This window comes from Microtus pennsylvanicus, chromosome 9 (genome assembly GCF_037038515.1).
Source record: "Microtus pennsylvanicus isolate mMicPen1 chromosome 9, mMicPen1.hap1, whole genome shotgun sequence".
NCBI lineage: Eukaryota > Metazoa > Chordata > Mammalia > Rodentia > Cricetidae > Microtus > Microtus pennsylvanicus.
The window spans coordinates 15,837,411-15,853,140 of NC_134587.1; the positions used below are offsets into that span (position 1 = coordinate 15,837,411).

Genomic DNA, 15,730 nt, shown 5'->3' on the forward strand with positions numbered 1-15,730 from the left:
TGTATCCATAGTCCAAACACGGTCATCAGTGGCCATAAAATGAAACTATTCGCTCATCACGTCTACATTCAATTCTGTGTATTTCTATGGCATCCAGCTAAATTCACTCTGAATAGAGTGAGTTATATTCTCAACAGAGAGAAACATTTGTGCAGAAGAAAAAAAAATTGTTCAGTTCCAGAGATTTTTACATGAACGAGAGACCAGGTCTCCAAATGAAGAAGTCTTATGATTCATGTCTCCTGGATTCAAGTTAGACTCCACCAATTGGATGTGGTGCCGCATGCCTACAGTGCCAGCTGCTGCCTGCAGCTGCAGCAAACAATCAGATAGAAAAAAGCAGGATGGAGCAAGAGGAGGAAAAGGAAATGAAGTTACACACTCTAGAGATCTGTGGATTTCCAATACCCTTTGCTATTACCTTACCACTTAATTGTAACTAACTGGTATTTTGCTCTATAATCCGATTTTGTGGTTCTTCCTGTCTGGTTGGACAGCGGCCAGTGGGTCTTAAGTCATGCTTGATTAAGGTTTTCATCCCCTATAAGTTTACCTGAAAGAAAAAAAAAAACAGAAAACACAGCACTAACATAGTCTTGGAAATGTTTTCTCCCCTTTGAATTTTTGAATGCCTTTTCGGAGATGGTTTTTATTTTGCTTGATTGTCCCAGTGTGAGACAATGGAGGCATGGCAGATTGACTTCCAGCAGGGCCTTCAGTGGAAACATGCATCTTTATTTGAAAGCTCAAACAACCATTGAAGCAAAGGACGTGGGAACGAAGACACACCCGTTCATTGTCTTTCTGTTTCAACCATTTCTTGTTTGCTTTCTTTCCTAATCACTTTCAATGTAAGCATGAGGCTTACCTAATTACATTAGACTCATACCGATTTAACATTTAACATTCTCACGTAACACCATGATTAGCTCCCCTGTTTTGGCCTTCAGAAAATTCTCTTTAATGAGCCAGACACATTTTCCCCCCATGGCTCATGGTGTCTTTTCCCCCACAGCATCATTGCCTGTCGTGTAGCAGGGACTGGAGGAGCTTGAGTCCCTCAGCTTGCTCGGCCCTTCACCTCTAGAGGAGGTTAGAGAAGGACATCTGCTTGCCGAAAAGGCCTGCTCCCTTTCGTAATAGTGATAAGTACTTGACAATAAACTCGAGCCATTTTCCTAACAAAATGTATGCTTTGGTGCTCTTGTAGTTTGTCTCATAGACTCCATCTGAAACCTACTCACCGAGCACCCACTTGGAAAATATGACTGTGTGGAAACGGAACAGCTAGGAGGGTGCTGCACGCCTGTGAGCCCAGCACTCAGAGACTGAGGCAAGAGGCTCCGGTGTTCAGAGCTAACCTAGGATGCTAGCCTGTCTTCGAAAAAGATGCGCGCACATGCATACACGCACGCGCATACGCACATACATACCCACACTCCCCGCCCCCACCCGCATATCTGTGAAGTAAAAACTAGTCCCTGATAGCAGTTTATTGGAGGAAAAACAGAGTCAAGATGAGGATATTTGGGTACCAACAAGGTAGTTAAATCCTAGTGAAGGCGGAAACCAGCGCTGGCATGCTCCTGATAGAGCCTGTGTTCTGCTGTCCCCTTGGGTCCCTCTCTTCCTCCCAGCTGTCACCTGTGCTGTGTATGTCACATGCCCCCTACAAATAAGAGATCTAAGTACAGAAAAGGTAAAACAACTTTTCCAAAGTCAAACGGTTCAAAGGAATAGTCCTCTAACCCAGGACTTCTGATTTGATATAGTTTTGTGCTTTCCCAAACGGAATACAGGTTAGATAAAATTTAGGGGGCAGATAAGAATTTGAACATATTTCAGATATTTGGTTTAAAAAAAAATTCCCATTTTTTTAATGGGGGTGTTTTGCCCTCATGTATGTTTGTACGTCACATGCATGCAGTGCAAGGAGGCCAGAAGAGAGGGTCAGATCCCCCGAGAGCAGAGATACAGACAGTTGTGAGCCAGCATGTGGATGCTGGGAATTGAACTTGGGTCCTCTGTAGCTTAGGTCGCTTAAGCTAAATTACATATTAACAAGAACTGAAGGATGTAATGGCAAGCTAGATGCCTTGGTATAAGGCTGTCATGCCAGGAATCTGCAAGCTGAGGCCCAAGGACCACCCTGTCCACGTCTGGCAAGACCATTTCTGGAGCAAACAAAAGGCCCACAGCGACAAAGACAATCTATCTGATGGTGAAAGGGTTGCCTGAAGATGCCCACAAGTCTAAACAGCACTAGATGGATTTGATTCCGGTTTCCTTTTACCTTTTTGCCTCCACGTTTGCTCCTTACTTATCTTATCCAACCTCAGATGTTTAGTATTCTGAGATATTTATGTTATATAGCTTTGTCTGTTTTTAGCAACCTTGCATGCCTCTTCAAGTTTGTGCTGACGGTGAAGTGTCCCCAACCTACCCCTGCTTGCCCTTTGCTTGGCATGTGGGTAGTGAGCTGCTCTGACCACTGTCTCACCGCTAGTGAACCGTATTGATTGCCTGGCATTCCTTGTCATGGTTCTCAAACTTTAGTGCCAGTTTAAATATTGGTTGAATATTTTTTATTAAAATCTGTTTCTCTGACTCTGAAAGCCACTCGGCTCAGCTCTTCCTGCGAGCTTTCTGAACTCCTGGGGTCCTCTCCGTGTCGGCCTCTCACTTGTCCCTAACATAGTGCATGGATTTCCTACAAAGTGGACAGAATAAGTACAAATTATAACCGTAGGCATGACGTGAGTTATAATTGGTATACATAGTCTCATTTTCCTCAAAGACTTAAAGGGTAATGTCATGATGCTTTTACTGGCAGAATGAGCAAATGTTGACATAGATTTAGAAGGGTCACTGCCTCATGATTTCATTACCTCTCAGGTGTTAGATATAAAAATAAACATGTTTTTTTAAAAAAAATAGTTAACTGGAATTTTTTTTCTTCTTTACAGACTACTTACATGAAAAACTAGAGGAGTATATCAAACAATTTTCTATAGTGAAAATAGTCAGACAGCAAGAAAGAAAAGGCCTCATCACTGCTCGGTTGCTAGGGGCAGCAGTAGCAACTGCGGAGACGCTCACGTTTTTGGATGCTCACTGTAAGTGCCTGTGCATAGCAGGCTCGTAACCTTCTCCCTCTGCCCCTTCATCTCAAAGTTACTTTTCTTTAGATGTCTCGTGGTATTCTTCTGAATAGCATATGTTACTGATGTTAGCTCTGGCAGGCCTAACGGCTAACGACTCTGTATACAAACTTCACATATAGAGCCCTTACCACCTCAGTGTTTTTAATGCCCAGCTTTCCTTGCAGGTGATTCTTACTTAGGGCTCCTCCCTCACCCCAGGTGTTCATTCTGCCCTAAGAAAAAGGAACAGCAAAAGGAATTTCTCCTTGCAGTTTTTCATTCCTACACTGTGAGATTAATTTTTTACCTAAGTATTCATGATCAGTACTATCATTGAACTTTGTCTCAATACTGCCACTTGTAATGTTTATAGGGTTTTTTTTTTCTATTAAAGATGTGTTGAATCTGTTCTGCCCAGCAAGGGCTATCCTGCTATCTCATCCATGTACAATGGATATGCTAGGTATTAACAAATGCTGCTTGGTCCCTGGAGCTATAAGTTTGGGGAGTTTTGCTCTTCCTATGAATGCTTAAACTTGAACTGCCTAGCTCGTAGATAACTCGCCACCCAAGAACGGGTTGAAGGGTACACTGACTGTTACAGAAAGGCTTTGGGGTTGGTTTCTGTTGAGAGCCATTGCATCTGATAGGCTCTTAATCCAGCCTTTGGAAATTGAATAGAGATCTGGAAGTTTCTCAAAGGACAATGGCACTCTCTGGTATTTCCTTTTCCAATCCAAAATGCGGTAAGATCTGACTTGGCGTTCTCCCCTGCTAGACAGTGATCCTTTCAGGCCACGGCTGACAAATTTAGCTTAGGAAGGAGAGTGATCTGGTGCAGTGTGGACCAAGAGCATAATTCTGACCTTCGTGGGACTCTCTGCTCCTTTCCCCCTTCCATCAGGACTATAGTAGCTTTGGGTGATTTTCTCTAGTCACTGAATTCAAAATATCCTAACATCCTGACTTACTTTCTCCTAAGACCCAGGAAGAAAAATTAAGCTTTCAGTTACTATGCCTTACTGGGTCAAAGGGACAAAAAATTTAAATAAGCTAGAATAATTTTAAGGGTTAAATGGAAAGTTTATCTTAAAGGAAAAGGGCTCCCATAATAAGGATGGTAAATACATTAGAGCCCATCTGCTATGCCAGGAGGAAAATCTCATCTTTTAGGAGAATTTTCCTGATTTTGTTTTTCCTCTTTAATCCTATTCTCACAATAAGAGCCCTTGAGAAGTCCCTGCTTATAGAGGTCTATTGTACAGCGTGGTGTCTATAGTTAATACTGTGTTGCGTACTTTAAAATGGTTAGAAGTAGGTCTCACGTATTCCCCCTTCTCTTCCCTAACGCCCCCCCCCCACGTGAGGTGATGGGTAGATAGCTTAATTGGCTTGATAATAGTAAACTTTTAACAATATGTTACAAGCGTGTGTGTATCAAAACACACCATATACTCTTAATTACATCATTTCACCTATTATAATTAAGATGAAAGAAATCACCCATGCGTGTATATTCAGAACACAGATGATCTTTTCTTTCTAATTTCTCTATAAACTTTCCTGTAATATCAAAGGAAACTCTTTCACCATTTCCATGAACTTGACCATAGCTTCTGTTTTGGGCAGGTGAGTGCTTCTATGGTTGGTTGGAGCCTCTGCTGGCCAGAATAGCCGAGAACTACACTGCCGTGGTGAGTCCAGACATTGCATCCATAGATCTAAACACATTTGAGTTCAACAAGCCTTCTCCGTATGGAAGCAACCATAACCGTGGAAACTTTGACTGGAGCCTCTCCTTCGGCTGGGAATCGCTTCCTGATCATGAGAAGCAAAGGAGGAAAGACGAAACCTACCCAATCAAGTAAGCTGCTTGCCGCCACGTCTTACCTTCACGCCAGGAGCACCGAACGCTGCATGTGCATATGTCTTTTGTTTGTGTGATAATCCTGAATAACAGAAAAAAAAAACATTCTATCTGTAGACTAGTAATGTACGAGGCTCTTTTGCACAATAGGAGAAACCATTGAGATTAGGTGAATTCTCATGTCCTCATAAATTATAGTTTAAGAATATTAAAGCAGGTTAAGGATGGAAATGGTAATATGAAAGATGACATTTTTAAAGTTCTTACTTCCCCCACAACCTTAACTGTGAGGAAAAAAATTTCAGCTATTCTATATCTACATAAAAGAGATAAAATGTAATCTCTCTTCACCTCTAGTGTCAGTTTGGTTCTTGAAACAGCCTTTCAGCCTGTTCAATTTCCGTATCAAACTTTGCCGATGTGTTTCTTTTCAGGACCCCCACCTTCGCAGGAGGCCTATTTTCTATATCTAAAGAATATTTTGAGCATATTGGAAGTTACGATGAAGAAATGGAAATCTGGGGAGGTGAAAATATAGAAATGTCATTCAGAGTAAGTTTATGGAGATTAAACATCGCATACATGTCAAACAGTGTGATGTATTGTGTTCGGATCGGCTCATACAGACCGTTGCAGATGTATGCTGTCTTTATGCATTTAGTGCTTTCTATAATGTAATTGCTGGAAAATTGGCAATGAGGCTATTTCCATTTAAGTTGTAACTTGATATATTTATTCATGGTTGCCAGTGTAACAAGAGGAATCAGTTAAACTCCTGTGTCCAGGCAATAACACCAATTAATGCACTTGTAGCTACTGAATTCCAGCCAAGATAAATATAATTAAACCTAGTGCTTCAGGAAATGAGTTGATTATCAAGGGAGTCAGTATGGAAAACATTTATTTATAACCGTAAAGGACACTAGGCTTAACTCTTTGCATCATATGAACTGTTCTTTTCATAATGCATGTCATAAATTAATATAAACCAAACAGGCTTTTAGTAGTCATGACATGTGCTTCATATATTCGACTTCATGACCTCATGTTTGTGGCAACCGTGCCACTCACTTTTTGTCCTTTAGGTGGGAATGTGGTGGGGGAAAGCCCTGGGAGTTGGGTTTATGTGTTGGCTCTGGCTCCATTGCACACCGGCAGTAGTGGGCCCTGCCACATCTGAACTGCTGAAGGGCAAGGGTCTTTTTAAAACTGACTCTGCTTCCAGCCCTAGCCCAGGCTGAGTCTCAGTGCAGCTTGTTGAACTGAACATGTCACTGAGCCATCTGATTTATTTTAATGGGGTAAGAAAGAGATTTCGACCACTTGTCTCAGTTCTAGCGTCCACTTTTGAGCATGGCTTCATTTTAGTTTTTTTTCTCTTACTGATTGTTGATGGCGGCGCCAACCAGTAGGACATTTTACTTAGAACTACCGCGAATTTTAGACACATTCTACATAGACGTGGGCTTTTCAATATGATAAACTCCCTTGAAAATATATTGGGTTATATTCTAGCAATGATAGCTTTCTCGAATGGTTTTCTTTAATACCAAATTGAATATCCAAAGAGGAAATAGAGTCTGGGTTCTTTTGTACCCAGACAGCTAGTTCATTTCTTAGGAAAAAGTGTGTAGTTTCAGTAAGTGGCCATGTGTTTAAGGGGGACGTCAGCTACACCAGAGAACCTTGTTTTTCTCTGCATATTAGAACACTTGCATAATTATTGGCCAAAAAGAAAACTTGGAATTAGTTTTTATGAAGGACTCAGAACTCATGCTCTTGTAAACCTACTTTCTGAAGATGTGCGTTTGTTCTTTGTATCTCTCATTTCGTTTATTAAAACCATTGCTTACATCTATAGAGCATAAATTGAACTGGCATAGAGACTTTATAACACGCTAATAAATCTATTTTGTATTTATTGATATTTTAAAGGTAAACTTAAAGCAACAGTTTTTTCCCCAAATACTGTAAATTTAAACAAATATCATTAATTATCAGGTGTGGCAATGTGGTGGGCAGTTGGAGATTATGCCTTGCTCTGTTGTTGGACATGTTTTTCGCAGCAAAAGCCCTCATACCTTCCCAAAAGGCACGCAGGTGATTGCTCGCAACCAAGTTCGCCTTGCAGAAGTCTGGATGGATGAATACAAGGAAATATTTTATAGGAGAAACACAGATGCAGCAAAAATCGTTAAGCAAGTAAGTGAGGGCCAAATAATGAAACGACAGTTAAAGACTTTTAACTGTCCATAGTCCATAAACTTTTTTTTTTGCTTGAATTACCTTGCCGGGGGGGGGGCATTTAAAAAGTATTTTTGAAGGTAGGCCTTTAAACTTTAAACCTTAAAATAAATAGCTTAGGGCCATCAAGCTGGTGCAGGAGCTTGTCACCAACCCTGATAGCCTAAATTCAATCCCTGGGACTGACACCATGGAAGGAGAGAACTGATTCCTCTAAGTTGTCATTTGACTTTACATGTATGTGCCATGGCACATGTATACACACACACACACACAAATGATAGTAATAATAATAATAATTATAAAATAGTAATAATAAATGTGTATATAACTTATTCATGTTCTCCTAATAGAATAAGATTAAACAGTGTTATAAAATTCCGGCATTTTTAATTGTTTCCCTTGCCCCTGAAAATAAAGGAAAATAAAATACAATTAACTCAAAATTGCCTTTTTCAACTCAAGTTCCAGTTGGGAATTTTGTTGAGATTAAAACACTTAAATTAGAAAACACCCGACTGTGCGGTTTGGGGATTATTTTTTTGCATTTGACTATAAAGAGATATTGATCTCACTGGGTCTTAGCACTGTTTGCCTGCACGTGTTTCCTCACACCTCGCTCTCCGGGTCATTTTTAAGTAAAGAGGTGGGATGAGCTCAGAATTCTCCCACAATCAGCCCCACATCCTCAGCATTTTTGGGAGACCTTTGTTCTTTAGACATCCTGTCCACAAGCAAAGTGTATTACAGCCCTCCAGGGGACTTGATTCTTTTAACCACCAGGGACCAGGCAGGCAGCACACCCGTTGCTTGAACGAATGGTCCATTTATTGTTCATCCTGCATCCAGAGTTTTACCGAATACCTAAATGTCAATGCAAATAGGACCGTATGAAGGATTCATCAGAGCCGATTTGATTGAGAACTCCCTTCATGCTCTCATCTGTTTCCAGAAATCATTTGGTGACCTTTCAAAAAGATTTGAGATAAAGAAGCGCCTTCAGTGTAAAAATTTTACATGGTACCTGAATACCATTTACCCAGAAGTGTATGTACCAGACCTTAATCCTGTTATATCTGGATATGTGAGTATTTTTATGTTCCCCCTTTTCCTTGATAAATTCCCTCCCATACCTTTTAACTTACTGCTTTTGGAGTTTTCCATTATTAATGCCACTTCCCTGAAATTAATTGAAAAATAGAAACTGTGCAGTTGCATTTATATATATATATATATATATATAATTTAAATCTTTTACTTAGATTAAGAGTGTCGGTCAACCTCTGTGTCTGGATGTTGGTGAAAATAACCAGGGAGGCAAACCGTTGATTTTGTACACGTGCCATGGACTCGGCGGAAACCAGGTGAGCGCTTCCGGACACAGTCAGGTGCTGGGTGTTCCTCAGAAGTCGCAGCTCAGCTTGACACTAAGGCACATGGCCGTGCGGATGTTTTCAAACTAAGCATGACGTTGTAGGGTATTTCCATTGGCTGGGAAAGTAATCTGGAGTTACCCACTTGATCAACAGAAAGGACCAAAAACAAAGCAGAAAATTGTTATTTGATGTTGTGTATGTCTAATGTAGCTTTCAACCTTGTGTGACTGTCGGTATGGAGGCTTTGGGAGTCATCCGGGGAAGGCAGTATCAACTAATACAGTAATAGCAAATTGCTTCCAGTGATAATGCTGGCACAGCTGCACTATAAAGTCCTTTGAGGGCAGAGATACTGTTTCAGACACTGAATCTAAATGCTGTTTCTCACTGACCCCCATTTTTTTCTCTTTGATTACTGACATCCTTGTTTCCACTCAATTTTTTCTATTAAGAGCAAATGTGATCTGTTACTACCTAGCCTACTAAAGATGTAGAAATTATTAAGTTTCTAGCTTTTAGCTTATTTTGACCTTATCCTTAGCAATTTAGCTCAGAGAAAGATTTGTTTTTCTGCACAGTCAGTCAGCTAGTTCCCCAAGTGAGCCCTGGGTGAGCTTCATCCATTGGCTCCTAGCTCCATTAGGAACCCAATCTGTAGGACCAGCATCTGCAGTCAGTAACATCAGGTCAGGAGTAAGGAATCCAGGGACTTTGTGGATGTATCAAACCGCCTCAGGATTAGATGAGGGGCCCATGGACTTTTCTGAGAAAGATAACATCTGAGGCTTTCTATTGAGAGGTGTTTAGTGGAATGGTAAGGAAATAGGCAGAGTATAAGGAAGGATATACAAATAAAAACATCTAGAACTTTTTCTTTTCTGGGAATTGTCTGTGTGTTGGCACAGGATTTTCACAGGCTTACATGTTTGTGCTACTGTGTACGTACTTCTACAGGGCTTTGAAAGAAAGTATCAGTGTTAGGAAGAAAGGATCAGTGTGTCTCCTGGCAAGTCTGTTTCTGCACATCTTCCTATTCATTAAATTCAGCTTAATTGGTTTCAGTCTTTATTTGACCATATACAATCTTTTAATTTTTTTCCTTTCTTTCTACATAAGAATAGTTATAGAAATAATTGTTATTTTGTAAATAACAATTTGCTTATTTCCTCATTTGTAAATATATTATCATGATTGTAAATACTTAGGCATTTCTCTCAAGGTCTCTCCAGAATAACAATTATCTTAAAATGCATTATTACTACTATTTTTGTAATAATTTGCTGCAGGGTACTATCTTAAAAATATAGTGTGTGAGTGTTAGTTTTATGCTTTTCTATTATCTTTTTCTGTGTAGATACTTTTATAGCGAATTATAAAATTAATTCTAAATTATCAATAGAACAGGCTGTCTTTAATAAATATGAGGAGGAAATTCAGTTATTAAAAATATTTGTATAACTTCATCATACACCTTGTCCTGTTGCAAGATTTGAAAGTCATGACTGACCTTGTGAAACCTGTGTCAGAGAAGCTTTTTTTTCATAAGAAGTGAAAACTATAATGTAGTTTGTGGTGCTAACAGAGATAGAGCAGGAAGAGATAATGTGAGTGATGGATTCAGAGGTTGGACTTGGAGTTAAAGAAGATCGTTGTGGAGCAGTCATCTGAGATGGAGTCAAGCATTCGGGGAGAAGAGCATCTTGAAGGAGGTCTGGGTGAGAGCAGCCATGTAGAGGAGGTTCAGAGAACACAGCCGGCCAGCATGGCCAGCACGCAGTGGTCTAGGCAAGGAGTGAGGGAAATGAGGTCAGAGATGCTGATAAGGAACCTGGTTGTATGGAGCTCTGCAAACCTATTAAGGAAGATGGATTTGATTCTGAACTCAACAGAAGCCATCAAGAGGTTTTTGAGTGGGCGAATAATGTGATCTGGCTTGTATTTTAAGATGGCTCTGGCTTCTGTCATCCTAACGCACTTATATCTTTTATGTGTTTATTTTTTATTTTTGAGATTTAATAAAATTTTAACATTTCCCCCTTCCCTTTCTACCCTCTCATATAACCCCCCCCACACACACACTCCCTCAGATTCATGGGCTCTTTTTTCCCTAATTGCCATTGCATGCATATATGTGTATACATACAAATTCCTAAATATAACCTGTTTGCTCTGCATAATGTTACTTGTACATATGCTTGGCACTGGGAACACAACCACTTACCGGCTCCCAGCTTCCCTCTGTCGCCTATGGTTCTTTCAGCAGGGCTGAGGCCTCAGTGGGCTTTTCCCTGTCCACTCTGGCATGTCTATTGGTGTCCGTGTTCAACTCACTTTCAGTCCTGTTTTATTTTAATCAATTATTTCCCTCAACTATTTAGCAAATTTTAGTTCCTTGAGAACTAAAATTCAGATGTCTCATTTAATTTGAGCATTTTCTCCTTTTCTCCCATTTTGATCATTTAATAGTGTTTTATGACTTGTAATCCTTATATAACAGTATTTCTGAATGCAAAGCAAAGAAACTCTTTTTGTTCTGTGGCTGGATTGGAAACTGTTCTGGCCCAGCGCCGTTATGTCATTGCAGCCTTATGACAGTTAATATTTCATGCACATTCTCCACTAGAGCATGCCTCCCATAATTCCAGCTGGTTACTTATTTACTTTGTCCTTGCTACCAAATTATTTTTAACTGTTTTCCTTTCCTTCCAAGTTTCGTCTTAGTGACCCTTAAATAATAATATGTAATAGCCTTTCTTCTTGTGTTTGAGTTCTTAAGGCTTATCTTAGTTTAAATTACTTAGTCAGGAATAGTTAGAGTGTTGTTTCTTTCTCCTTCTTAAGTTACTTTCTACAGTGCTTCCCCCTGAAAAGTTGGTTATAAAACCAATTTAATGTTTTACTTGTAGGAGAGAGAGAAATTAAGTGTGAGACTGAGACAAGGAGCTGGGGTGGAGGCTCTGGGTTCTGCTCATGTTTGTGGAGTGTTTCCTCTAGCACAGTGCCTGCCTAGCATACAACAAGGACTCTATAAATATTAGTGCTAACAGGCATTATTGCATTATTGATAATCAATTATGTTAACACATTTCATCCTTAGAACCGCCAACATTATTAAATATTTGATTTATTATGGGGCTGGGACAATAGTTCAGACAGTAAAGTGTCTTCCACGACAGTGACTGTCACTAGATAATACAATGCTTAGCCTTGGCTCACAGAGAATCCAACTAGCCACGCATGTAATTCTAGTAGCATAGGACAGGCTAGCTCTGGTGTCTTGTGGGAGTCTTGAAAGTTACAGTTTTCCACCAAGGGAAAAACTGAAGAGAAACAAAGAGGTAAAATAGGACTTCATCTAGTCCCTAAGGAATGAAAACGAGTTAGCAAACCAGGAAAGGGTCAAGGATTTCCAAGCAACAGCCTGGCAATAGAGCGAACTCTTGGGTTATTCTTTAGAGGTTGGTTTATATTAAATGAGCACGGTCTGCTACAGCTGAGGCAGTGGCTGCCGTGAGAGTAAGTCCTGAACACTGCGCGTGTCAAATAGCGGGCAGGGGTGGGGAGGAGCCTTGAGCAACACAGGTGATTTTCGTGAAGCCAATTTATCAAGCCAGAGCTTTAAAGGGCTTCCAAGCAGCTGACAGGATCGATGCATCCTTGGGTCAGAGGTTGGCACTGCAGGATAAATTAAGAGGTGATCCGTGTCAGAGAAGTGAAGACGGAGGAGGAGTAAGCATGAATGAAATGACATCCGAGAAGAAAATTCAGCAGAGCTTAAGAGACTGTTAATTGGTTGTGGAGATACACATTAGTTAAAAAAGCTACAATGTAAAAAAAAAAAAAAGCTACAATGTACCAAGTGCTGACCCGTGCGTGTTCGTCTTTGCTGAAAGTGCTCGACGCCTATCAACCCATTGGATTAGTGATTTCAGGAATGCTATGGGCAGGGACGCTTGATACCCATCTCACAGAGACAGAAGCATCTCTGAGAGTCCATGATAGCTTGTGGATTAGTGCAAATGACTCAGTTGAGATGCATGAGAGAAGGATTGTTGTGGGGGAGAGAGAAGCAGCAGCCACTTAACTGCTCTCTAGAACTTTGCGGGCTGCTTTCTGCCGGCCTCCATTCTGCCATGGAATTTGCAGTTTCTAGTTTGGAAAGGAAGGGTTCCCATATTTAGGGAGTAATCCCTGAGGGCAATGGACAATATCAAGAACTTGTTGTCTTCTGTCACAAGGACCCTGCTTACACTTCTGACCTCTGTATCGTGGTTGTTGAAGACCTCAGGAGCTTACCGTTTAGTAGGGAGCTGGTTGGTTTTCACACAGGTACCTTTGTCAACAATGTCACTCTCCTTCCCACAGTACTTTGAGTACTCCGCTCAGCGTGAAATCCGGCACAACATCCAGAAGGAGTTATGTCTTCATGCCGCTCCGGGGGTCGTCCAGCTGAAGGCGTGTGTCTATAAAGGTCACAGGACAATCGCCCCCGGAGAACAGATATGGGAGATTCAGAAGGTGACTGACTGTGGCTCATTTAGCCATTCACTAGATTATTTTGAATAGCTCTAATTGCTTTACTGTGCCATATATCAAATTACTTCACCTTCAATAGTTCCGCTATTTTTATGTGCTCCCTCGGTGATAAGAGAATATATCTAGGGATTTAGTACCTGTGGGAGCTACTAATCGTAAAGCTGAAGCCTGTCTTAAGCAGGTGAAAAACTTCTATAATTTTTATCTATTTATTTATTTATTTTTGGTTTTTTGAGACAGGGTTTCTCTGTAAAACAGTCCTGGCTATCATGGAACTCACTCTGTAAGACCAGACTGGCCTCGAACTCACAGAGATTCACCTGCCTCTGCCCCCCCCCACCCCCGAGTGCTGGGATTGAAGGCATATGCCACCACTGCCTGGCTATAAACTATTAATTAGTTCCTTATCCTTGACTTTCAAAGAGTTTTTACAATAGACTTTGAAAACTATGTTTATTCCTTAAAGGGACAAAAAGTGTGCTTTTCACATAGAATTGTTATGTCTTCCCCCATTTTAGTACATTTTAAATTAATCTGGAATCAAAAGAATGTATGGCCGATCGCCTGTTCTCAAAAATGTTTAAGATTTAGCTTGACGATAGTACTTTTTATCAAAAACTAGTTTTGTGTAATAATAGCATACCATAAGACTGGCTTTTCTGATTTTGAAGTTGCCCATTTGAAATACCTGAAATGTATTTCGGGTTCGCTCTCTACTTTCCTCTTGGTTTTTGAAGTGACTCACATTGACTAGACAGCAGTAAAGTGAACTGTAGAGTTATGAACAAAAGTCATCAATACTTTACCAGCTCTAGTTGATCTTAGACTTAAGGTTGAGAATTGGACACATTTGTTATGCAAATCTCCCTTCACCTTTAGAGAAACCGTAAAGTCATTTTCATATCTAACTTTTAGCTGTAAATCATTAAAACTTAATGTATGTTGTATGTTTCCTTTTTTCCAGGACCAACTTCTGTATAACCCGTTGTTTAAGATGTGCCTTTCAGCAAATGGAGAGCATCCAAACCTAGTGCCGTGCAACCCAACAGACCTACTCCAGAAATGGATTTTCAGCCAAAATGATTAAGTGTTCCTTAAAGCTAAGGAGTTGAAAAGGACATATTCTTCCTCATAAAACTGTGACGAGGCGTACACTGTAGTTATTGAAAATTATGCAAAAGCAGCTAATTGTAACTTATTCCAAGTGCATTTTCCTTATTTATGTCTTAAGATGTCTACGTAGTTCCGCGGCAGAGACCCTGTGGGTTTCTGTCTGAAAGCTCAGCACCTAGAAATACCAAAGACGATTCTGAAATGTCCAGATGTAGAAGAGAGATGTTTACAAAGACAGTAATTTTCCTAGAGAAGTGACCTGTGCTTGTACCCTTGGGGGTATGCACAGCTACATCCGCACATTCGCCACTTAGAATATTTCCCCCAGTTGTAGGGGAACTGGAAAAAGATTTGATACTGTATTTTTATAGCTATGTAGAAATCGATCAATGAAGGTCAGTCATTGGCCTTTCTGTACAAACCAGGAAATTTTTACAGATCTAGAATTTACTGTTCCAAAATCCAGGTAAACTTTTGTTGTCTTCGTTTACTTGTCTGTCACATATTTCCATAAACATGAAGTTGAATAAGGAGAGGACTATTTTTAACACTTCAATTTTTGGAAAATTTACAGATATTTTTTAGTCTGAAGCCCACTGCACTCGATGCACGGGAGTCTTCCCCAGATGGCTTTTTTGAAGCGGCTACACTGTGTGTTTTCCCAGAGCACTTTTAAAAAAAAATTTATAAATTATTAGCTGTTGCTACAGGGGTTCCTTCTTCCTTTCTAGTAGACTTATTTTCTTAGCTCAACTTACTAATCCCGAATATTTATAATGCTGGATTTCAAATGCAGTCTACTTGACTCAATTCTAAATGTCGTTGTTGATTCATTATACAGAGTGGATTTGCAATGGATCTTTCCCATAAAAAGTAGCCTTACTTTTATCTATGTGAAAAAGACAATAAAAAAGAACCCTGAACACTAGTGCAAACTTTTGTTTCTGTTCTGTCCAATTTGGGGTGGGCGGAATCTGTAATGGATCATTGTTTTATGGTACGTATTAATTGCCCGCTCTTTGTGGAGACCCAGATTCTTCTAAGGAACACTCCAGCTGAGACAGTAGCATGAAAACAGGATTGAAGGTGCTGGTAGATTTATGAATTCCTGGTAGCTTTCTTTAATGTTCCCATAAAATTATATTGGGAAGTCACCGTTTCCTATTTGGCCATCATATAGAGAGAGGTCTTGTATTATTTCAGAAGCAAAATAGAATTTGCTTTAAAACCAGTAGGGTCTCAGTTGTGCAACAGAAAACACTTCTTACTATATAGCTTTAATTAAATAATAAAATATTAATTAAGTTTTAAAAAGTTGGATTAAAAATTCCACCTTCTCTAACCAGTTACTTTGCAGAGATTTCAGTTAAAGGAACGTCTACCATTTTCCTAACTATATCAAAAGCTAGAGGGAGTGTAAGACTTTGCCGTTCGGCTGTCTCTTTTAAGGT

General features: G+C 40.0%; 1 protein-coding gene across 2 annotated transcripts in view; it reads left to right on the plus strand.

Annotated features, from left to right (window-relative positions):
* Galnt3 (polypeptide N-acetylgalactosaminyltransferase 3) overlaps positions 1-15,207 on the plus strand; it is a 34,341-nt gene extending 19,134 nt beyond the window's left edge. For both annotated transcript variants that reach the window (XM_075985000.1, XM_075985001.1), the window contains exons 4-11: positions 2,967-3,116; positions 4,773-5,007; positions 5,445-5,562; positions 7,012-7,212; positions 8,207-8,338; positions 8,517-8,618; positions 12,996-13,148; positions 14,131-15,207. In XM_075985000.1, the coding sequence (XP_075841115.1) occupies positions 2,967-3,116; positions 4,773-5,007; positions 5,445-5,562; positions 7,012-7,212; positions 8,207-8,338; positions 8,517-8,618; positions 12,996-13,148; positions 14,131-14,253 (1,214 nt within the window). In that variant the 3' untranslated portion in view covers positions 14,254-15,207. The remainder of the gene's footprint in view (positions 1-2,966; positions 3,117-4,772; positions 5,008-5,444; positions 5,563-7,011; positions 7,213-8,206; positions 8,339-8,516; positions 8,619-12,995; positions 13,149-14,130) is intronic.
* Positions 15,208-15,730: the final 523 nt, after the last annotated feature.